The 24,632-nt window shown below is 35.4% G+C and overlaps 1 protein-coding gene across 1 annotated transcript in view; it reads left to right on the top strand.

Annotated features, from left to right (window-relative positions):
• PSMD14 (proteasome 26S subunit, non-ATPase 14) overlaps positions 1-24,632 on the top strand; it is a 102,974-nt gene that overhangs the window by 6,485 nt on the left and 71,857 nt on the right. Inside the window, exons 3-4 of the mRNA XM_080799328.1 lie at positions 1,236-1,364; positions 3,630-3,681. Of these exons, the coding sequence (XP_080655454.1) occupies positions 3,634-3,681 (48 nt within the window). The 5' untranslated portion in view covers positions 1,236-1,364; positions 3,630-3,633. The remainder of the gene's footprint in view (positions 1-1,235; positions 1,365-3,629; positions 3,682-24,632) is intronic.

The following is a 24,632-nucleotide window of genomic DNA, read 5'->3' as shown; positions in this document are numbered from 1 at the left end:
CCAGGGATTCTGACAGACATCCTGTAATGCACAAGACAGTCCCCTACCAAAAAAAAAATTTGGTTCTGAATGTCAACAGTGCTGAAGAAACCCTGGCTTATACCATCAATTTTATTGTTATTGTTAGAGACTAGAGTGCTGTTACCTGTTTCTTTACATTCACCTTCTCTAATTGTTGTGAAACTTTTTCTCTGTCGGTTCTCCTCTTTGACATTATGGATATAATAAGAAAAATTCTGAATTTTCAGCTGTGTTCAAATGAAAGCTTAAAAGACTACAGAGATTGTGTCTCTAGTCTTTTATATCTTTTTGAAAGATGGTGAAATGGCTTTGGGCAGCACAATAAAAACTGAAGGATGAAACAATAGCGATAATGTATTTCACTATTGCATCATTTTGAGTAATTCTTATTCTTCCATTTTCTTGTTATTTTATTTTATTTATTTTTTTCATTTTCTTTTTATTTTAGTCTTTCTGGCATAGTTGGGAATAATTGACTAAGACATGAGGAACTAATTCCTATGATAATGAAGTAGCAAACTTTCAAATATAGGAAAAAAACATCACTAAGATTCCATAATGTATTATGGATTAATAATAATATGCAATGGAACTATATGGTTATTGCACAGTAGAATGGTCTGTTTAAAAATATGAGTAAATTTTCTCTTTGTTCTTTGAAACACCTCTGGAAATACATGTCAGTGAAGTGTCATGACATGTCAATTCTTACATAAAATTATGAACTGCTCAAAAAAGTCATGAAATGTCAATTCTTACATATAATTAGAACTGCTCAAAAAAGAAACTTAAAAACAAAATTTGTATGTGGGGTAATCCTCTGCTCTTTAGCCTCCTGGGATGCTATTTCTTTCCATATTCTTCTGGAAATGGTGATTAAAATCAGGTTTTTTTTTTTTCAAAGATTTTATTTATTTATTTGACAGACAGAGATCACAAGTAGGCAGAGAGGCAGGCAGAGAGAGAGGAGAAAGCAGGCTCTCCACGGAGCATAGAGCCCGATGCAGAGAGCTGGATGCAGGGCTCAATCCCAGGACCCTGGGATCATGACCTGAGCCGAAGGCAGAGGCTTTAACCCACCGAGCCACCCAGGCGCCCCTTAAAATCAGTTTTGACTTCTATTTTGCTTTTAGGAATTTTGCTTCATTTAAAGCTCGTGGCATATTTTCCTCCATAGGTCTCAAAGTAATTATATCTATTTACTTTTTTTTTAGGAGTGAGAGAAAAAAAATACTTGGGAAAAGTTATACCTGCCAGTATAAGCAAGAGCTTGAATTAAGAAGAAACTTGTCAAACTCAACGAATTGAAGCTTAACACCTCAAGAGTTGTAGTCACTGACCAGGTGAGAATTAAGAATGTATATAACTTTCACCTATTCTTTCAGGATATGATATAAAGATGTTATGAAAACATCATTTTTTAAACACACATCAAATTATAAATATGTGAATCCCAGATTTAAGAGCTCATGAAAGTCATTTAGATAACTAGCACTTTTGTTCTTATTTGCTTTCTATAACTTTTTTAAAAAAGTAGTATGATATAGAACATTTATTGATATATTTCATTTCCAAATGTTAGTATTTTTATTAAACCTCATTATGTTATCTAAAATGCTTTAGTTTGTTAAATATTTTTTCCTGTTTGCTGAGACATCTAATTTTACTAAAAACACAAATTTGACCTGCCAGATTTTCTTTCCCTCTGCTCCCCACATTGCTCATATATATTCACAGCATCTGGAGTCTGTGTAAAGTCATAAGAAACAACACTGGGGGAATAGATAAACTAAACACAGCTGGGAATCGACTTTGGCCTGGAATATATATAATGTCTAAAGTATACTGTATGTTAGTTTTTTTCTGTTTGTTCTTTAAGCTTGAAATGGTCCAAAAGAATTTTTTTTTCCTTTGGTAATACATTCTAGAGAAATATCTTTAATATTTTAAACTATTTGGGTTTTGCCCCTCTATTTATAGCCTTTAAAAAGTGCCATGTATTGGATGCTATATTTGAGTTGAGGAATTTTAATGAGAATTTGATGGAGATTCTGTTGGTAAATGCTGCTGTTAGAATGTGTTAAGGTTATAAAGCAGAAACTTTGTCTGGACTAGCAAGTTTTCTTATGTGCCTTTCATTTTTTAAAATGAATTTATCCATTGTGAATCTCACAAACTTGTTGATATAAAGTTCTTTATAAATTGTTGTTTATATAAAATTCAAAAATAGCAGAACTCATCCATCCTATCACAAGTTGAAATTCTGTCTTTGCACGGTGGTAGGGACTGGAAGGGGGACATGAGAGGTTTTCTTAGGTGGCCATAATGTTTCTTTATCTAGGTGGTGGTTATGGGAGTGTGTTCATTTTGTGAAGATTCCATGGCTATGTCAGTTTTGCATTTTTCTGTATGTGGACTTGGATAAAGTTTGTAATATTAACATTGTTAAATATAGGAGTAAATTGTTAGCAGAATTAACAAACATGATTAAGCTGTAATGTAATGATCATGAGTACATTATTAATTTTTAGTTTGTATAGCAGTTCTAGCTAGTAAAACAGTATGAACAAATGACTAATTCATTAGCATTTAATTTAGAGTATAAATTGTAGTAATAACCATTATCTAAAGCATAAAATTCGAAAAGGAATTTTAAGGCACAGTAGCAATTTTCAAGTAGAAGAAATGCTTCATTGTCACTCTTAAAGCATTTATTTGCACTGATACTAGTTTTCTAGAATTTGGTTATACTTTTTTGTGTAGTTGAGGTCATAGTGATACTCTTGCTATTTCTTTCCTTTGATTTCTTCTGAGTTTTTCAAGCTTTTAAGAATGTCTTCTATAGTTATTCTAGATATAAAAAACAAATCAGATTGATACTCTAAAGTTAATCTTTGTATTGATTAACTCTGAAATTATCATTGAGAATAGCTGAATTTCCTTAGTGAAAAGGTGTACATCTCCACAACATCTGAAATAAGGCAAAATATCTGTGTAGGTTCTAGAATACTATCTTAATGCATTTAATGTTTACTTTATAATATTTCTTTTAGTATAATGAGTTCATTTTAAAAAAGCCTTTGATGCTAATTCAGAGATCCATAATCTGCTCACAATGTCTTTCACATGTAGTTTTGATGATAACTGACAAGCTGTAAGTTAATTAGCACAGAACTTACTAATGAGGATGTTAAAATTTAATTTAAAAGTGAGGATTTTTATTTGTACACTCAACAAATTGAAGGAAATTCAATCATACATATGATAAGCATTTCAGGCACTTTTTCCTCATTCAGGTACTTTATTAGATAACAATGAGAAAATATAATTAACTTAATGATAGCAAAGTTTTGAAAGTATGCTAAGATTGCTTGTCTTTAAAACCAGGGATAACCCAAAACCAAAGCAGTAAAGTAAGGTCTGTTAATTAGCATGGAAGACAGCTTCTTGAATTAATATGTGGTGTTAATTAACAGGAAGTCTGATGTTGTGTTGTAATTACCACCAATATTTTTGACATACTGAGTGACTGAAGGTGAATTATATAGATAGCAATTGAGTAAACACTTTTGTGCTTAGGAACGTTTTCCTTTGTTTCTGTTTTCTAGAAATATGGACAGACTTCTTAGACTTGGAGGAGGTATGCCTGGACTGGGCCAGGTTAGTATATAGACTTTCAGTATTTCTTTGTTTTTAAACTACACGTCTTTCTCTAGTTATCCAAAGAGAAAGAAATCACCCCCAAGAAAATCATCTCACAGGTAACCTTATAGTAGGGAGCTTACCTTATTGCTGGTTGTTGTATTGCAACACTAAATAACACGAGGGGAACATTTTCTGTTATCTTACTTTAATTTTCTCCTAGGAATAAGAATTTTCTCTGTTTCTTTTATTTAAAATTTGGGGATATGTAAGGTTCTCAAACTTAACTTTTAATAAAAAATAAAAAGGACTCAAAATACCTTATTTCTGGGTTTACAATGTAGACTTTAGAAGTAACACAGGAAAAAGTAAACGTGGCATATTTTTGGCAAGATCCAGAAAACCGACCCATAGAATGTTTGTATGTACAATTTTAATACTGTTAAATTCCTTCTGGTAGTTAGGATAGAAGGCTCAAGTAATATGTAATATCTCTTTTTTTCTTTAAATTTGGAATGTATGGTTTCTTTTACATTCTTATTAAAATTAAATTTGTTTTCAGTTTTAATATTATCATCTATCTTGTTTCTTGCTGTTGGGCAAATGGCCTCTACATAGATTTTCTAATCTCAGGATATTTATTCTGTTTTAGGTGAAGCAGACATTTTTGCTTTTTTTGAGTTCTACACTGATTATCTTTCCAGTTTTCCATTCATAAAAGTGATAACTATGTGTTGTTCCTTTCCCGAGACTTTTATGTAACATAATGTTTTATGGCCAAAATTTGGGAGTATTTTTATAACCTACTTTTATAACCCTTATAGCTACCAGCTTTCCCTCATTTTCATATCACGATTGATCAGTTTGTCTTTCTTCATTTAAAGTAGTCTATATTGGGGCACCTGGGTGGCTTGGTCGTTAAGCGTCTGCCTTCAGCTCAGGTCATGATCCCAGGGTCCTGGGATCCAGCCCCTCATTGAGTTCCCTGCTCAGCAGGGAGCCTGCTTCTCTCTCCCCTGCTCCCCCTGCTTGTGTTCCCACTCTTGCTGTCTCTCTCTGTCAAAAAAGAAATAAAATCTTAAAAAAAAAAAAAAAAGTAGTCTATATTTTGTGAAAGAAACAGTTTTGTTGGGGATTTCATGGTATTTTCAGTGTGGAGGCACTTCCATAAGAATTCCTTAAGTAGGTCTGTCTCATGGCTTCTACTAATAAACCTTTTTCTTTTGGAAAGTTGGGATCATTTTGTGATTCTGTGTTGTATCCTTGTATAGACTTCAGTTATTTTTCCTTTTTTTTTTTTTCCCCAGTTTTTACTTTTGTTGGTATTGACTGTTTCTCATGTTCCTTTACTATCAGCCTATTTTTTTATGATTCTTCATTTCTGTAAGATATGTGTAATATATTCTCTTAAGAAGCCTAAGCCTTGGGGCGTCTGGGTGGCTCAGTCAATTAAGTGTCCAACTTTTAATTTTGGGTGAGGTCATGATCTCTGGGTCTTGGGATTGAGCTGTGCATCGGGCTCTGAGTGGTGTGCAGGGTCTGACTGAGATTTTCTCTCTGCTTCTCCCCCTACCCCGCACGTGCGCATGCATTCTCACTCTTGCTCTCTCTAAATAAAATCTTTAATAAAAAGAGGCCTAAGTCTCTGGGAACTTGACCCTTCCAAAGGTGCTTCCATACTTTCATAAGCATTCTAGATAGCTTTTAGAATTCCCTCATTTATTCCAAAATTAGCAATAACGATGTTAAGGGATATCAAAGTGTCAGAAGTGAGCTGAGGTGGTACATAGGTACTGCAAATTTACCTGCAAAATATAGGCAATGATACTCCCTTTGTAGAATTCTTAAAGGAAGTTGTGTCAAATTTAAATACCGAAGTACCTTTTCTTAAGCATTAGATGAAATAAATTACATATCCATGCTAGAAATCCATGCTGGGAAATTGCTGGATGTGAAATACAGTTTTATTGACCACAAATTGAGCTATATCGTATCTCAGTGACCTCTGCAAACCTTCGTAATAAGCAAAAAATTTAAGTTTGGTTCAATAACCTCTGCTTGGTTTCTGATAATTTAGTCACCTTATGTGTCCTGCATTCTTAATTGAACTTAAAAATATGTTGTTTGAGAATTTGTTATTTCAAGTATGTGTTTCGTATTCCCAGTTAGATTACAAACTCTCAATGGGATAATTTGTGGGGTGCTTGTTTCTGTGATATCTCCTCTATCAGATAGTAGCGTTTGAGTGTTTGCACTGCGCTCAGTGCAGAGTCTGCTTGTCCTGCTCCTTCTGCTCCTCCTACAACTCACACTCATGCTTTCTCTCTCTAAAAATAAATAAAAATAAAAAAAATTTTTTTTAAATTTACTTTTGTTCTTAATTTAAGATATATCTTTGCAGTGGATGTCAAGTGTATTTTTTAATATACAGAAGTAAAATGTGTGTTGTTTATTTTTAATAAAGTGAAAAACATTTGAGTTAATAGCTGCTCTTTCCATTCAGTAATGCGTAGCAGCCAATAGAGGTGGAAAAGGAGACATAAGCTCCAAAAGTAAATGGGTAATGTTACTGTCTTACCATTTAATGGAAAAGACAGAATTTCCTTAAAGATGGGGCAGGGATACTTGCTGGTAAGTTTGCAGATGGTCCTGTGAAAACATGAAAATACAAACAACAGGGTTCTTCATTCTGATAACTCTGAACTTTCTCTGAAACGAAATGATTTCTCTTCTCCATGGCTAATCCTTCCACTTCTTCTCTGATCCCATCCTATATTGAAACCTTGCTCATCTGCACTGACCCTTTTCTCTGTGTACAAAAATGTCTGTCTATATCCAAAAAACAACAAAACTTCACTGTACCCTACCACTAAGCCTTTCTTATATTTCTAGAATTCCTGAAATAATAGCTTATACTCACAGATTATATACTTCTTACCTTTGACTCTTGTGAGGTTGTGCACTGGCCTTCTCTTCCATTACTTTTCTGGAATTGTTCAAGTTGCCAAATCTGTTGGCCTAACTTTGGATTCCTTTTCACTGGACTTTAATATTTTTTTAAAGATTTTAATTTATTTATATGTCAGAGATAGAGAATGAGCAAAAGCAGTGGAAGCAGCCAGCGGAGGAAGAAGCAGGCTCTCCGCTGACCAGGGAACCTGATGCAGACTCAGTCCCAGGACCCTGAGATCATGACCTGAGCTGAAGGCAGATGCTTAACCAACTGAGCCACCCAGGCATCCCTGGACCTTAATATTTTAATAGTGTTCACAATGTCAGTATTAAAACTTTTTCTTCCATGTGCTTATCTTGGTACTTTTTCTTAGTTCTTCATTATTGTGTCTGTACCTACAAAAACAAGTTGAAGATTTATTTTTTTACATATTACACTTCTAAATGTTGAATAGGGGTGCCTGGGTGGCTCAGTGGATTAAGCCTCTCCCTTCAGCTCAGGTCATGATCTCAGGGTCCTGGGATTGAACCCTGCATCGAGCTCTCTGTTCAGCGGGGAGCCTGCTTTCCCTTCTCTCTCTGCCTGCCTCTCTGACTGCTTGTGATCTCTCTGTCAAATAAATAAAATCTTTTAAAAAAAATGTTGAATAGCGATAGGCTAACATCATTAAATCTATCCACAATCCCATACTTAAATTATAAACTTTTTTTTTTTTTTTTAATTTGTCAGAGAGAGAGAAAGAGGGAGCACAAGCAAGGGGAGTAGCTGGCAGAGGGAGAAGCAGGGTTCTCTCTGATCAAGGAGTCCAGTGTGGGACTTGATCCCAGGACTTTGGGATTGTGACCTGAGCCAAAGGTAATGCTTAACCGACTGAGCCACCCAGGCATCCCCAGTATAAACTTAGTAGTTTGAAGTAGAAACAAACAGATTTTTTCCAAGAGATTTATTTATTTATTTAAGAGAGAGAGCATACACACAGAGGGAGAGGGAGAAACACTCTCTGCTGGGCAGGGAGCTGGATGTAAGGCTCAGTCACAGGACCCTGGGATCATGACCTGAGCCCAAGGCAGCCCCTTAATGGGCTGAGCCACCCATGTGCCCTACAAATAGATGTTTTATTAGAAATACTGAAGTTTGTTAACTAGTAGCTTTAAATTTCAAATGTATTTTTTTATTTGCTAAGGTGTTTATGAACTTGAAATTACTGTAAGACATGAGATGATTTATTAAAAGCATTTACTGCTGTAATTTGGGTACTTGGTTATCTTTATTACTGTCCCAACTTAGGTCTTGGCAACTAAACTTTCCAAAATCTGTGAAGATAAAGTGCAAGAGATAGGCCTAGTCAAAGCATAGTCTCCAGTCTCTAAAAGGTTTTTAGTGTAAGTCTTTGGGTCCATTTTAGCTTTAGAAACAGCCAAGGTAAGCTTTTAAGGTAGGTTGAAAAGTAAATGAATTCTCACGGCCCCTGTGTGGGTCAGTCTCTTAGGGTCTGACTCTTGGTTTCTGCTCAGGTCGTGATCTCATGGATGGAGATCTCATGGGTCAAGAGGTGAAACCCCGCCTCTGGCTCCAAGCTCAGTGAGAATTCTCTCCCTCTGCCCCTCCCTGTGCATGTGCTATTTCTCACCAGGATAAATAAATCTTTAAAAAAAAAAAAAAAGAAGGAAGAAAAGTAAATGAATTCTTAAATGAAATGTCAGTAACATCTGTTAGCTTATATTGTATTTGAATTTGTTCTGCCAGTATCTTGATTTTCTAAGAATATTGTTACTTAACCTAAGTTTGTTACATTCTACTCTGTATCCTTCTGATTTTAGTATATGTGCTGCTTGGAAGCCAGCACAGTATGTTACGTTCTAGTAGAGACACACCAATTATGAGTGGATACTAGTGTTCATTATAAATAATGTGATTTGAAAGTATAGTGGATATAGGGTTTCTCTTTTTTCTTTTTTTTTAAAAGATTTTATTTATTTATTTGACAGACAGAGATCACAAGTAGGCAGAGAGGCAGGCAGAGAGAGAGAGAGGAAGAAGCAGGCTCCCTGCTGAGCAGAGAGCCCGATGCGGGACTCGATCCCAGGACCCTGGAATCATGACCTGAGCCAAAGGCAGAGGCTTTAACCCACTGAGCCACCCAGGCGCCCCTAGGGTTTCTTTTTCTACAATAAGGGTACATAAGACTGAATTGGGGAGATGATGTTTGAGTTAAATTTTGGAACATACGGCAAGATATATTCAAAAGATTGGAGAATAGGTGATGTAAGGGAAATTAACAAGGAAAGAAGCTGATGAATGAATTTGGATTAGATTGTGAAAGGGCTGAATGACATTCCTAGTGATCTTTACTTTTTTCCCCCCATAGGCATTATAGTTTCATGAAGATTTTTTTTTAGCAGACCTAATGAGATATTCCAGTGTGTGCTTTAAAAAAAAAGATTTATTTATTTGAGAGACAGAGAGGGAGAGGGAGTGCATGCATGTGTAGAGGGGGAGGGAGAGAGAATCTTGAGCAGATTCTGTACTGAACACAGAGTCCAACATGGGCTTGATCTCACAATCCCGAGATCATGACCTGAGCCGAAACCAAGATACCCATAACTGACTAAGCCACCCAGGTGTCCTAATTCAGTCTTGTTTTTGTAAAGTAATTCTAGTGGTAGTTTGCAGAATAGATAGAAGGGAAGAGATTGAAGGCAGAGTCATCAATTATATGAAATAACTTCTGATTTATAACCTTTCTGGTACATAGTAGGATTTTATCTCTCTATCATTTTTTAAGTTAGCTTGACCATGATTTAACTTTGACCAGTGTAACGTGAGTTGGAAATTAATAGGTCACTTTTATGTGGAAGCTTTAAAAATCAATATGATTTGCCTGCCCTAGTAATCAAGAAAGCATGGAAATGGAATCTTTGTTAGCTGGGTCCCTCAGAGAGAAAGACATATCTGCAAGTCAGAGATTCTGAGATTTTTGTGTGAAATGTCCTAATTGTTTTGATTTCTGGTTTTTGTTTTAAGAAACATGATACAGGCTGAACTAAATACATATGCAGACCTGTGTTGCCTGTAAGTTCTCAGTTTGTATCTTTCTGATACAGAGATAGTAATTTCCAGATGCAAAAAAAAGGGAGAAATACTATAGGTGAATGATCAGAGGAGGCTTTCTGAAAGTGGTGAGATGTAAGCTACATTTTGAGGGAGTATTTCAGGTGGCTTGATTTAAACACACACACACACACACACACACACACACACACACACACACCCCTTCCTGAATTGGATACACTCTGTTTTATTTGTTATAACTCCTGAATCCCTACAGTATGTGGATTTTGTGTACATAACTAATAATCATTTTTCTGTTTCCGTGGGTCCTTGAGTAGAAATGTTCTTTCAGTTATTTGTCTTTTGGGTTTTGGTCTGATGTTTTATAGAAAAGATTAACTTAACATAAGAATGGGAAAAAAATTCCTGGAATAAATGAGGAAAGAATACCATTTTCACAGATGAGGAGTCTTAATATCGCATGCCAATTCTCCAACTTAATCATAAATTCAGTGGAGTTCCAGTAAAAATATAAACTGGAATTTTCATGGAATTAGAAAATTGATCCTAAAATTCATATAACAAAGAATAATTCAAGAAAAAAAGAGAAATTCTTAGAAAGGAAAAAGAAACTTGCTCTACCAAATATCAAAATATATTTTAATGTTATATGACTTAAGTAAGGTAATACTGGCATATAGATAGATCAGCGTAATCAAGTAGGAAGCCTAGAAATAGACTCATGCATATATGGGAACTTGATTTCTAATAGAGATTGTATTAAAAATTAGTGAGGAAGAAGCGAGCTGAGTGGTTCATTAAATGATGCTGGAACAAGTGGCTTTCTATATGGGGGGAAAAACTAATACTAGATTCCTCCCTATTTTATATACAGAAATGTATTGCATGTGGATTGAGGCATGATTGTGAAAATCAAACTTCATAATTTTGGAAGACAAACCAATTAGGACAGCTATTCAGAAAAAAACCCAAAAACTAGAAAATCACAGTTGTTGATTAGGATGTAGAGAAATTTGAACCCTGTGCATTGCTGGTAGGAATGTAATTATGTCACCTCTATGGAAGACAGTATGGTGGTTCCTCAAAAAATTAAGCATAAAAAAATAAAAATAAAAATAAAAGTACATACAATGCAGTAATTCTATTTCTGTCATTGTATATATCCCCCCAAATTGAAAGCTGGAACTCAAATAGATATTTGTAAGCCATTGTTTATAGCAGCGTTATTCCCAATAGCCAAAAGGTAGAAGCAGCCTGTGTTGTACTGAGAGATGAGTGGATAAACAAAATGTGATATGTACATGCTGTGGAATATTATTCAACCTTAAAAAGGAAGGAAAAACCTGACATCTGATACAGCATGGATGAACCTTAAAGATATGATGCTAAATGAAGTGAGTGAGTCACAGAAGGACAAATATTGAATGCTTCCGCTTATATGAAATACTAGAAAAGTCAGATTCATAGAGACAGAAAGTAGAGTGGTTGTTGCCAGGGGTTGCGGAAAGTAGTGGAGTGGGTTAGTGTTTATAAGGTTATAGGGTTTCAATTTAGGAAGACAAAAAATTCTGGAAATAGTGGTGTTTGTTGCACAACACTGTGAATGTGTGAATGTACTTAATGCCACAGAAATGTATACTTAAAAATGGTTAAATGGTAAATTCTACGTTGTTTATATCTTACCACAATAAAAATTTCAATTACCGTATCTTTAAAATGAGATTAATACCTGCCTTGGCTGTTTCTTAAAAGGATTAAATATGTCAGACACACAGAAGATAGCCCTAAAAATGTTTTTAAAAGAAAATTTTGTCTGTATGACCTCAAAATAGGAAAGCAAAACTCAAAAGATTGCTAATTTGACTGCTTCATTACGTTACTAACTCTTGTCCCAACAAAGACCATAGAAACAAACTTAACAGAGAAACAATAGAAGGAGGGAAGATTTTTGTAACACATTCATCTGCAACACATTTAGCAGAACTACAAATCGGTAAGACAAGGACAACTTCATAGAAGAAAGAATGTGAAATGGCAGTTCGTACAACTGCCAGCAAGCATAAGAAAAGATACTCAACTTCAATGTATGTCAGAGAAGTGAAAATTAAAACAAGTATTAGATTAAAAAAAAAAAGTCTGTTGTACTAAGTGTTAATGAACATTTTGGACAGCAAAATTTTCATGTAAGCTCTTTTTCTGTAGGCCGGGTGTCAGTGTGGAATATGGGTGTGGGAATTGGTTAAGGATTGTATCTCAGTGCTTAGAACATTACCTGGCAAATAGAAGACCATAAATATATATTGAATGAACACACTGCATGTGAAATATAAATGGTTGTAGTCACTTTGGAAATCAATTTGACAGTATTTGGTAAAATTGAAAAATGCCCTAACTGTTGTGTCTCAGCAGTTCCATTTATTCACTTTAAAGAATTCTTACACATGTTTATCAGGACATGTGTTTATGGATTTACAACATATTATGGCACTGTTTACACTATTGAAAAATTGCAGAATATTTAAATGTCTTTCTGTGGAAAAAATGTGATATGATGGAATATTATACTGCAGTTAAAATGATTCTTGGACTTATAAACACAGTAAGAGAAAAATTCAGGGGCGCCTGGCTGGCTCAGTTGGTTGAGCGACTGCCTTGGGCTCAGGTCATGATCCTGGACTTCCAGGATCGAGTCCCGCATCAGGCTCCCGGCTCCTTGGGGAGTCTGCTTCTCCCTCTGACCTTCTCCTCTCTCATGCTCTCTCTCACTCATTCTCTCTCAAATAAATAAATAAAATCTTAAAAAAAAATTAAAAAAAAAGAAAAATTCAGGTTGTGGAGAGATACACAGTATGAAAGCATTAATGGTAATTCTAAAAACAACACTTTTTAAAGGGTACATAACTCTCGAGTAAAAGTATTACAAGTTCTACAGCAGCACTGTCTGGTAGAACTTTCTGCGGTGATGAAAATACGCTATACTGGCTCTAACACGGTAGCCGCTAGCCATCAGTGGATGGATGTTAAGCACTTGAAATGTGAGTAGAACAACTGAAGAATTGAAATTTAAATTTTATTTAACTTCTGTTAGTTTAAGTTTAATAACCACATGTAGCTGTTGAGTCCATGGATTGTGCCTACCTCATGTAGGACTGAAGAACTAAATTTTCAATTTTATTTAAATTTATTGTTATATGTGGCTAGTGACTACCATAGGCCTAGATAAACCCACACAAACTCATGAGAATGGAGGGAGGCAAAAGGAACTTTTACTTCATATATAATGTTCTCTCTTTTTAATAAACAAATGAACAAACAAAAAAGCTAAGCAAAAGAACAAGTCAGTGAGTACCATTAAATGATACTACATAACATTTTCTTTACTACTTTTTAAAAAAGGCACCTAGTGAAACAAAATCAGAAATGCATTTTAATTTGCTTTTCAGTACTTACTTTCATGCTTTTCTTAGGCATTTCGTATAACACTAGAGAGGTTGCCAGAGGCTAAATTATGTAGGGCCTTATAGAAGATTCTCTTCCAAGTGAGTTGGGAAATCATTAAAGATTTTTGAGCAAAGGAGTTATGCCTATGAAACATTTTTAAAGAATACTCTGGAGATAGGATGCAAGATGGAAAGAATGGAAGCAGAGACAAGAAACTACTACAATACTGTTTTAAGATAAGTTACAGATTAAATTATTTTATTTTATCTTGATCTGCCAAAGAGATTCTGGTGTAGCTTGAGCCAACACAGGTTACGTGTACTTAGTTAATGTGTACACAATTAATGTGTACAATTAATCTTTACATCTGTCACGTTTGAAATACGACCTTTATTTACTAAAAGGTGCAGTAGCATGAAAATGAGCAGGCATTTACAAAAGACTTTTTATGATTATGTTCCTTGAGTGCTTTAGTCTGTTTGTATTGACAGTTGTTACGTACCGATGGATGCTTCTGGCTACCTTTTTTTCTCTTTGATTCTTTGAGTATCTATCCTTATGTGATCCTCTGAGCATTTACAAAGAGCCTTTCTGAATATTGGTAGATTAATTTGGCCAATTTTCTGCCTATTAAGAATAGGGAAGGGTCAAGAAATTGTAATTGTTTTCTTTCTTTGCTTAACTACAAATAAATAGTGATTTTGCTTTAGAAACAAAGCAAAAATACAACATGCCTTTAATTTTTTTCATTTGCTGCGCCTGCCATGTAATAATTTTATTATTTTTAAAAGTATAGTTCCTAATTATTCTATTCGTGTACTTGAGCTGATGTTTCTACTATAGAAAATTAAGAAAGGCCAGGTCAATAGCAAGCTAATTAGAGCACACTCTTTCTAGTTGTCATTGTAATATAATTCTTCTGAATAGATATTAAACCCCTTGAAAAACGTGGTGCTCTGGAGAGGTCTCAGATCTACTCTTGAGAGTTCTCAAGTGAAAGGTAAACAAATTCCTGGTGGGTGCATTATAGTTACTCTCTTGTCATTTTGTTTGAACATTCTGGTGAGTGGTCTTTCAAGGGGAAGGATCTTTGACATTTGTGAATGTTAAATTTCTATTATGATATGAAATTACCATAAATGGTTTTGTTTGAATTCTTTGGAATATAAGGGGAGCAGTTATTTTCAATTACAGTGAGATTATCTTCCAGAATTAATCACATTCTGATGAAATAGAAAATCAAAATTATGAGGAAAAATGAAACATTAAGATTCTAAATTTGAAGTCAAAGATATGATGAATCTATGACATTTGATACTGTTTTTGGTAGAAAAGATAAATGGGATGAGAAATAAGATACCTCTGTCTAATATCGGAAACTGAGGTATTGCAATATAATCTCAATCTGCCAAATATAGGGGGTGTTACAGTCTTGAAAATCCAGTCTGTGTCTTTTTCTTCCCTGCCTTCTACATTGTTTTACGTATTTGATTTACTGGCTACATTGCTCATTTGGTACATTGATCTTTGGGTTTCCTGTCTTAAACTTTTGTAATGTAACTTGTAATTCTTCAGATCATATTATCATTTGGACAGTATTGTAGATATCCTACTCATCTAAAATCTGGGCAGAAGTGTTGTTTCCCACAACACACAGTCAAGGTGGTTCTTTGTGGACTGTTACCTGGATTGAGTGCCCAAGAAGCATGCCACTAGAGTGGGGCAGTGGTCTCCACTGAGCAGCCTTCCAGTGCTGCTTTTCAAACTGTTGCTGGTGATTTCACAGGCTCTTCCTGCCGGGACACTGAGTGCCTGTGTGGAGGACCACGGGAGGGCTTAGGGACAATAAAGAGTAAATTAATGATTCAGACAGTTATACTTTTCTCTTACTCCTATGTATATTTTCCCTCTTTTTACCTGTGTACATTCTTATTGCCTGTGTAGTTGTCTGTTAATGAGTTCTTTATTCCCTTAGTGTTCTAAACACCAGAACCTAAGTAATTGAAAGCAATTAGTTGGAAAAGCACCCCTTTCGGTTTTATAGAGAAGGAGGTGTTCTTTTACTAAATGGAAATGGCTTATTTTATCACCTAGTAGAATACATCTTTGTTACTATTAAATAGCCATATCACTATAGGGAGATGATTTTGATTTTACTTTGGTTTTCGCCTGGTTCCACAGTTTCTGGCTGCTATTTCCTTCGCATCCCCCCCCCCCCACCCCGCTCCAATTTCTATTTGGTAGGCTAAATGAGATCTTGGAATATTTTATAGTTTAGTCTTTCAACAAGACTCTTTCTTAGGGGTTTCCTTGAGGGTTGTGAACATTGTAGCTGTATTGTAGCACTACTGTAGCAATAAAGGGATATAGTCTGAATCGGGAATGTAATTGTCAGTGGGATCTAGGGCAAATGTCTGAATCCATGAAGAGAACCCACATATTTTGACAGTTTTATCAGGATTGTCCTAGAATTTATAGAAGTGGGGATGGGGAGAGGATGAGAGCCAAATGTACTAATGCTGAGTGCCTCCCGTGTTTTGAGATGTTCTATAAATTTAATCTCATTTAATCCTCACAGCAATCCTATGTGAGTAGGGATAATTACTCCTGTATTATAGGCTTGAGTCATAGAACTAAGAAGTGAAGCTAGAGTTAGAACACAAGTTTTTCTGTTGCCGAGGGCTATTCTACATCAACATTTTCTCACATAGATAATCTTACAGTGTTGTCACTGGCTACTTGCTTCATAAATTAAAAAACCTTAAATAGTCTGGAACTTTTTATTGCAAAATGTAGGTGAACAGTAAGAAGCTTTGGTTTTTATTTATTAATTTTTTATAGTTATTTCTTTTTGAGAGAGAGAGAGAGAATGCCTCCGTGCCCTCTTATGCGGTGGTGGGGAGGACCAGAGGGAGAGAGAATCTTTAGTAGACTCCTTGCTGAGTGCAGAGCCCACCTGAGCTCTATCCCACAACCCCAAGATCATGACCTGAGCCGAAATCAAGTGTCGGACACTTAACCGATTGAACCACCGAGGCCCCCCAGATGCTTGCTTTTTAAATTTTTAAGAAACACAAAAAATATTTGAGAGGGGTTTTCTTTGTTGTGATATGTCATTCTTGTTTCATGTTTTAAGAATATTTAAGGAATGAGTGAATATTTCATTTTATTCTCTATTATAACATGTAATATATACCTTGATATATTGATTAAAAATAGAGGATACAAATAGTACAACTTTTTAAAGAAGATTTAATACCTTATTCCTTTTAGTTTATAAAACATTTCCTTACTATTCAGAAATCAATTAGTATTCTAAACTAATTGCCAAAATAAGCTGTTTTATTTAAAAAAATATTTTTGGAAAGACACTTCTTTTAATAAGCTAATTTGAATGACCAGTCTTGTTGTACCTTGACTTGTAATAATGAAAGAAGAGGTACAGAGAGCTGTTTTATTTGAATAATAGACTTGCCAATTAGCCATCAAGTGCTTCCATCTGTGAAATTGTTGATCAGATGGGTTAGCTGGGATGTTTCCAGACTAGGGCATCATAAATGGCACTTGAAAACTGTCACTTTGATGATGAGGTTTCAAGTATTACACGGCTTGATGCTGTGGAACCTTTTTTTCCTTTTGCAGTACCATGTTTTTTTAGAACATACTGATCCCACTTACGAATTCTGTGGCATCAAGAGAACTTGGAAGACCTGCCACTGATGTAAAGTTCTGCTTAATCTGCTGCTCTGGCCTGTGCTGAGATTGGTTTTAAACCAGAGTTTTAACAGCTTCTTTAATGGCCTGCACAGTAATGTTAGTTGATGATCTGACTGGCACAGACAGGCGATGCTCACCGCCCATGGGCTATGGAGCTGACACACACTGGCAAGTTTCTTTGCACTTTCCCATTAATATAAACTCATTTTCAGATGTCTCCCTCCCTTAAATAAATGTCTAAGGCCACATAGATTTTTACTTGTAGTAATTGTATGAAATGAATTTAACATCTGCCCTATAATTTTTTTTAGGATTTAAATTACTTATTGGTAATTCTTGTATTTTAAAATTTGTCTAGTAATTTAGAGATACACATTTCTGGAAAGAGTCATCATATGTTTTTTCCTCACTATGCCACATCTTCCTTGTTTGGTCTTTTATTTTGCAGGATATTTTCCTTAGAAAGTTGACTTCTTTGAATGCTTGTGGATATGATTAGATTGTGGAGTCCCTCTCTGGTCCCCAGTTTGTGTGGGGACAAATTTGTGTCTTTGCCCCTTTGTGAACACCAGAGTGGCTTTCTGTCTGCCCTGGTACAGATACTTAATCCAAACTCACTGAGAAAGTTAGTATATATTGGGCAGCGATGAAAGGCCACATTCTGGAACTAGACTTGATCTGAATAGTGGCTGAAGAGGAAAAGAGAGTGACAATACACTGTCATTGTACAAGGAAGTGGATGTCTGGGATCTTGTTCCCATTCATTTTTGTTCCAGGGTATATTTTCATACATTAGCATCATCCCCATCATCCCCTTCAGCCTCCCTGAGCTATTTCCCAATGAGAAAGTATCAATTCAAATGTTTTATTGTTTGTTATTATGGATTACCTGATGACTGCCTTTTATATTCTCAGGTTTGGCTGTTATTCCCTCTCCCATCTCCTAGGCAAAAATGTCCAGTAGTTAGTAAATAACATTGATCAAGCAACAGGTTTCCATCTCACAGGTGAAGAGATTGAGGCATATAATAATAAAGTAATTTACGACCTTTGAAGGAAAAAATACGATTTCGGAGTAGAACTGAAAGACTTGCTTTCAAATGCTCCTCTGTAAACATTAAGCAGCAGTATGAGAAAGGGAGAAGAGAAATAATAGATGTGGCAGTGTGACCCATGCCTTCCTTCCCAAAAGAATAGAATTTCCCCTGGGCTTTTTAACCACAGCCTCTCTTTAATGCTCTGTAATACTTTTTCTTCCAATTTTTTTTTTTTTTTTTTTTTGGTCTGTCCCTGTTTCTTTAATTCCTCTGAAATGGCAACTCTGTAGTTGGTTGGTATCCCAAATAGTGTTATGAATAAACAAATGCTTAATGAAGTTAAGGTAGTGGTTAGGAGTATTTCTAGGAAATCTTGAAGAGATCTTTTCTATCCCTTAATCTCTATTGGTTATGCCTCAGAACTTCTTGAGCCTTTTATGCTTCTTATTAGCATAAATCAAGGAGTTTGAGAATGAAATGAGCTATTTTTAAATAGATAGTTACTTTTATTTTTATTTATTTATTTATTTTAAAGATTTTATTTATTTGACAGAGAGAGATCACAAGTAGGCAGAGAAGCAGGCAGAGAGAGAGGAGGAAGCAGGTTCCCCGCTGAGCAGAGAGCCCGATGTGGGGCTCGATCCCAGGACCCTGAGATCATGACCTGAGCCAAAGGCAGAGGCTTAACCCACTGAGCCACCCAGGTGCCCCAGGACACACAGAGAGAGATCGAGATCACAAGCAGGCAGAGAGAGAGGGGGAAACAGGCTCCCTGCTGAGCAGAAAGCCTGATGCGGGGCTCGACCCCAAGACCCTGGGATCATGACCTGAGCCAAAGGCAGAGGCTTTAACCCACTGAGCCACCCAGACACCCCTGGTAGTTACTTTTATTTTATTATTTTTTTAAAGATTTTATTTATTTATTTGACAGAGAGAGATCACAAGTAGGCAGAGAGGCAGGCAGAGAGAGAGAGGAGGAAGCAGGCTCCCTGCTGAGCAGAGACTCCCCCCCCTCCCCCCATGCGGGGCTTGATCCCAGGACCCTGAGATCATGACCTGAGCTGAAGGCAGAGGCTTTAACCCACTGAGCCACCCAGGCACCCCCGGTAGTTACTTTTAAATAGGTAGTATCACATGTTAACAGAGATCAGAAGTTAGAACTGCGTATATATATTGAATAAGTGTCCTTGTCATTTCTGTCTTCTTCCCTAGAAACAACCACTGTTAATGTTATACTCATCTGCCCAGTATGGTAGCCACTAGCCACATGTGGCTGTTGAGCCCTTGAAGTACGATGGTATGACTGAAGAACTAAATTTTTAATTTTTTTATTCTTTTTTTTTTAAGATTTTATTTGTTTATTTGACACAGAGAGAGAGATCACAAATAGGCAGAGAGGCAGGCAGAGAGAGGGGGAAAGCAGACTCCCTGCTGAGCAGAGAGCCTGATGCAGGGCTCGATCCCAGGACCCTCAGATTGTAACCTGAGCCAAAGGCAGAGGCTTAACCCACTGATCCACCCAGGCGCCCCTAAATTTTTAATTTAATTTTAAAAATTTAAGTTTAAATATCTCCATGTAGCCAATGACTACCATATTGGACAGTGGCATGCACCTACTTAATAGTATATCCTGGATATTGTCCCTTCCCATATTCGGTACATAAAAAGCTACTTCATTTTTCTTTAAGTGATTGTTTGCTGTTTCCTTTTATGAAGGAGCCATGACTTACTTAACCAGTCCTTTATTGATATACGCTTAGGTCATTTCCCGTATTAATGTTTTCAAAAAGATATTTACTACAACATTGGCAGCTTTAAAATTAGGCTTCACCACTTAATCTTGATCACCATGGGCACATTGGTTAACATCTTTGAGCCTCAGCTTCCTCATTTTACTATAGGCACAATAGTACTCACTTTGCAGGATTATGTGATTATTAGAAGTAATGTTAGATAACAGACCTGCCGTGCTAGGAGCTCATATTAGGAGTAGTAGATAATGATAGCCTTATTGTTAACTTATTTTAACAGTGAGACCATAACAAGCCCGGAGGCCTATTAAATGTTGAATTATAGCCGATCATTCAAAAGGCTTGCTTAGCTCAGTTTAGGTTTGTAAGTACAGATAGTTTCCACCTTTTATTCACTCGACTTCTCTGAATTTTACATAACCATATGTAGATTACTTTTCATATGCTAATTTAGAACTTTTGTATATCAGCTGGCAAAATTGTACATTTCAAGCTTTTCCATAGTGCCTTCCTTGATAGACAATGGTTAAATTTAAGCAGGGTCACTGGCTTTTTTTTTTTTTTTTTTGGTAGTCGACATACAACATTATAATTAATTTCAGATGTATCACATAGTGATCTAGCATTTCTTTGCATTGTGACACGATCTAGTTACCATCTGTCACCAACTTTGTCATAATGTTATTAACTATATTCACTGTGCTGTACATTGCATCCCTACATCTTACCTCTTTTATAACTGGAAGTTTGTACCTTGTAATCTCCTTCCAACTATTTTGCCCGTTCTCTGTCTACCCCTCTTCCTTGGCAACCACGAAATTGTTCTCTATTCTGTTTTGTTTTATTTGTTTGTTTTGTTTTTAGATTCCACACATAGTGAGATTATGTGGTATTTGTCTTTCTCTGACTTATTTCACTTAGCGTAATACCCTGTAGTTCCATGCATGTTGTTGCAAATGGCAAGATTTGATTCTTTTTTATGGTTGAGTAATATTTCATATATTAATACCACATCTTTATCCATTCATCTGTCAGTGGATGCTTAGGTTGATTTCCATATTTTGGCTATTGTAAATAATGCTGCAGTGAACATAAAGATGCATATGTCTTTTTAAATTAGTGTTTTTGTTTTCTTCTGATACATACCCAGAAGTGGAATTGCTGGATCATATGGTAATTGTATTTTTAATTTTTTGAGGAACTCCATACTCTTTTTCATACTGGCTGTACCAGTTTACATTCCCACCAATGATGCATAAGGGTTCTGTTTCCTCCACATCCTTGCCAATGTTTGTTATTTCTTGTCTTTTTCATAACAGCCATTCTGACAAGTGTGAGGTGATTTTGATTTACAGTTCCCTGATGATTAGTGATGTTAAGCAACTTTTCATTTGTCTATTGGTCATCTGTATGTTTTCTTTGGAAAAATGTGTATTCATAACCACTGCCCATTTTTTAATACATGTGCTGCTGAAGTGAGCACTCTGCCCGTTTTTTAAAACATACTTATTTATTTGAGAGAGAGCATGCGAGCCTTGAGGAGAGGCAGAGGAAGAAGGAGAAGCAGACTCCACAGTGAGCAGGGAGCCCAATGTGGGGCTCAGTCCTGGAACCCCATGATCATGACCTGAGCCAAAGGCAGAGGCCTAACTCACTGAGCCACCTAGGTGCCCCTGTCCATTTTAAAAATTATATTGTCTTTTGATATTGAGTTGTGTGGATTCTTTGTATATTTCAGATATTAACCCCTTATCATTTATATCATTTGCAAATATCTTCTCCCAATCAGTCGGTTGCCTTTTTGTTTTTTAGGGTTTCCTTTGCTGTTCAGATTCTTATTTTGATGTAGTCCCATTTGTTTATTTTTGCCTTTGTTGCCCTTGCCTGAGGAGACATCTGAAAAAAAAAATATTGCTCAGATTGATGTCCAAAAGCTTACTGCCTGTGTTTTTCTTCTTGGAGTTTTACGGTTTGTGATCTTTAATCTGTTTTGAGTTTATTTTCACATGTGGTATAAGAAAGTGGTCTCATTTCATTCTTTTGTATGTAGTTGTCCAGTTCCCCCAATACCATTTATTGAAGAGACTGTCCTTTCTCCATTGTATATTCTTGCCTTCTTTGTTGTAGATTAACTAATTGTATAACTGTGGGTTTGTTCTGGGCTCTTTTGATCTCTGTCTTTGTTTTTGTGCCAGTACCATACTCTTTTGACTACTATAGCTTTTGTTGTATTGTTTGCACTCAGATTGTGTGATACCTCCATCTTTTTTGTTCTTTCTCCAGATTGCTTTGACTATTCAGGGCTTTCTTTCTCTAGATTGCTTTGACTATTCAGGACTACAAATTTCAGGATTATTTGTTCTAGTCCTATGAAAAATACCATTGGCATTTTGATAGGGATTGCACTGAATCTGTAGGTTGCTTTGGATAATATAGACATTTTAACAGTATTAATTCTTCAGTCTTTAAGCATGGAGTATCTTTTACCTTGCATATGTCATCTTCAGTCTCTTTCATCGGTGTCGTATAGTTTTCCGAGTACTGGTCTTCCACTTTCTTGGTTAAATTTATTTCAGGTGTTCTTTTGGTGTAATTGTAAATGGAATTCTTAATTTCTTTCTGACAGATCATTAATGGTGTATAGAAATGGAACAGATTAATTGCAGCTTTGAATTTATTTAATAAATTTAAATTGAATTTTTAATTTTAATTTTAATTTATATATTATTTATATATTTTATTTATTATTTATTTATTATTTTAAATTAAAATTAAGTAGATTTAAACAGATCTAAATAAATTTAAATTGAACTTATTTATTTAATGGTTTTTATGGAGTCTCTAAGTTTTTATATATATATATATAGTATCATGTCATCTGCAAATAGTGACAGCTTTAATTTTTTTCCAGTTTGGATGCCTTTTATTTTTCTAGTCTGATTGCCGTGTCTAGGACTTAGAATACTATGTTGAATTAAAGCAGGTCGCTGTTGTTAATATAACATTGTATTTAAATATTTTATGGATTGGAATATTGATGAAAAACGGGGATATAAAAAGGCTGTGGTATTATTTAGACGGGGCCATAGGTCCTAAAATTATGGATAATGGAAGCCTATTATGAGTGTGGGTATAAATTTTTTTCTTCAGTATTTTCAATGACATTTCTTATTTGAAATAAAACCCTTAGAATTATATGGAAAAAGTAAACCTCTTTGAAACTATTTATCACAGGTGATTTTTATATTTTTAGTACACTGGAAATAATAAGCTCATTTTAAGTTTATCATCACTTTATTTTTTATAAACATTAAGATCTATTATCAACCCTGTGTACTATCATAAGAATGATTTACTTATTCAGAGTTATTTGAAGAAAAATTAGATTAGTTTTTTAAAACCAGTAACCAGAATTTTTACAAGTATACAGATTCGGAACCAGTCTCAGGCATGCTGTATGTCTGTATATACGGTGAAGAAATTTGCTGACTTTGTTGTTTTGTTTTTTAATCTGTGTGCCTAACAGGCATGCTTATGAATGAAACTCAGTTAAAGGAAAAACAAAGTATTAACCTTTATATATCTAAATTTAGTGTTTATTTCTAAAGCATATCTATATTATTGATGTTAGAATTACTGTTTTTGACAGACATCAATGACTTAAGTATAAAAAGTATATTGTTAAAAATAGTAGAGAGAGTAGTAGCAGCTGTGTGCCAGGTACCTTACTGATGCAGTATCTGATAATCTATCATTTAATACTCACAGTAATCAGTACCATGGGTATGAAAGCCCAATTCACAAGAGTCTTAGTTTTAAGCAATGAGGCAGTGATAGAAGCTCATATTTATTCTTTCTGATTCCAGATTATCTATTTCCCTTACCAATATTTTGATTTGGGAGGGGGTTTTATCAGATTGTTGATAGGCATTGTCATTTTTTTAATATACTGAATTTATAAGAATGATCCAGTGCAGATGGTCATTTTTATTCATGGTGATGGGCTCAGGGATGCCTGTGCAGATGACATTGAGCAGTAAGTCATAATATTTTTCATTGTGTAAACAGCTAACATTTGCAGTAATTGAAAAGATGTGGTATAGCAGAAAGTGGATTAGACCTGATGTACCTCCTGACCTGTAGCTTGCACAGTTATTTAAATTATCTATGTTTATTTGCCTGTGTGTATGCTCAGTAGAAGTATGATTATACCTCTCTAACTACATTGTTTGAAAGATCAGTAAAAAATGAGAGGATTTTAAAATGTTTTGTAATCTGAAAGATTAAAACTTGGTCTCTAAATGCATAATGTTGTGGTGAGTTTTTGAGTCTTGAAGCATCCCTAAACTAGACTTGTCTGCTTTGACCAGAATATTTCCCTAACAACTTTTGGAATTAATTATCTTTGGAACTATAAGAGATGTGGAGTTTGGAAACTGCTCTGTGTGTGTGTGTGTGTGTGTGTGTGTGTGTGTTTGTGAACACGGGAGCTATAATCCAATCACATTGTAGGTGGAGTCAGGAATTTTTTTTTTTTTTGAAAGATAGGAAAGCTGCTCTTAAAATGTTTTAATTGAGCGTTTCTGAATGAATGCTATTTTTGACTGATACATGAATTTGCTGAGCTACTACACCAGATCGTATTATCTATCCTATTCATAAGCCTTTTTCTATTTTATGCTTACAAAAGTTTTATTTTGTAGTCGCTGTACTTGAGGATTATCACAAGAGGCAGTATATGATCACAGAAATCATTAAGTAATTTTACAATATTCTTTGAGTTATAAGAATTTAGGATAGGAGGGGCGCCTGGGTGGCTCAGAGGGTTAAGCCTCTGCCTTCAGCTCAGGTCATGATCTCAGGGTCCTGGGATCGAGCCCCACATTGGGCTCTCTGCTCAGCAGGGAGCCTGCTTCCCCCACCTCTCTCTGCCTGCCTCTCTGCCTACTTGTGATCTCTCTCTCTCTGTGTCAAATAAATAAATAAAATCTTTAAAAA

This window comes from Martes martes (genome assembly GCF_963455335.1).
Source record: "Martes martes genome assembly, chromosome: 3".
Taxonomy (NCBI): Eukaryota; Metazoa; Chordata; class Mammalia; order Carnivora; family Mustelidae; genus Martes; species Martes martes.
This window is presented reverse-complemented; position numbering and strand designations above follow the sequence as displayed.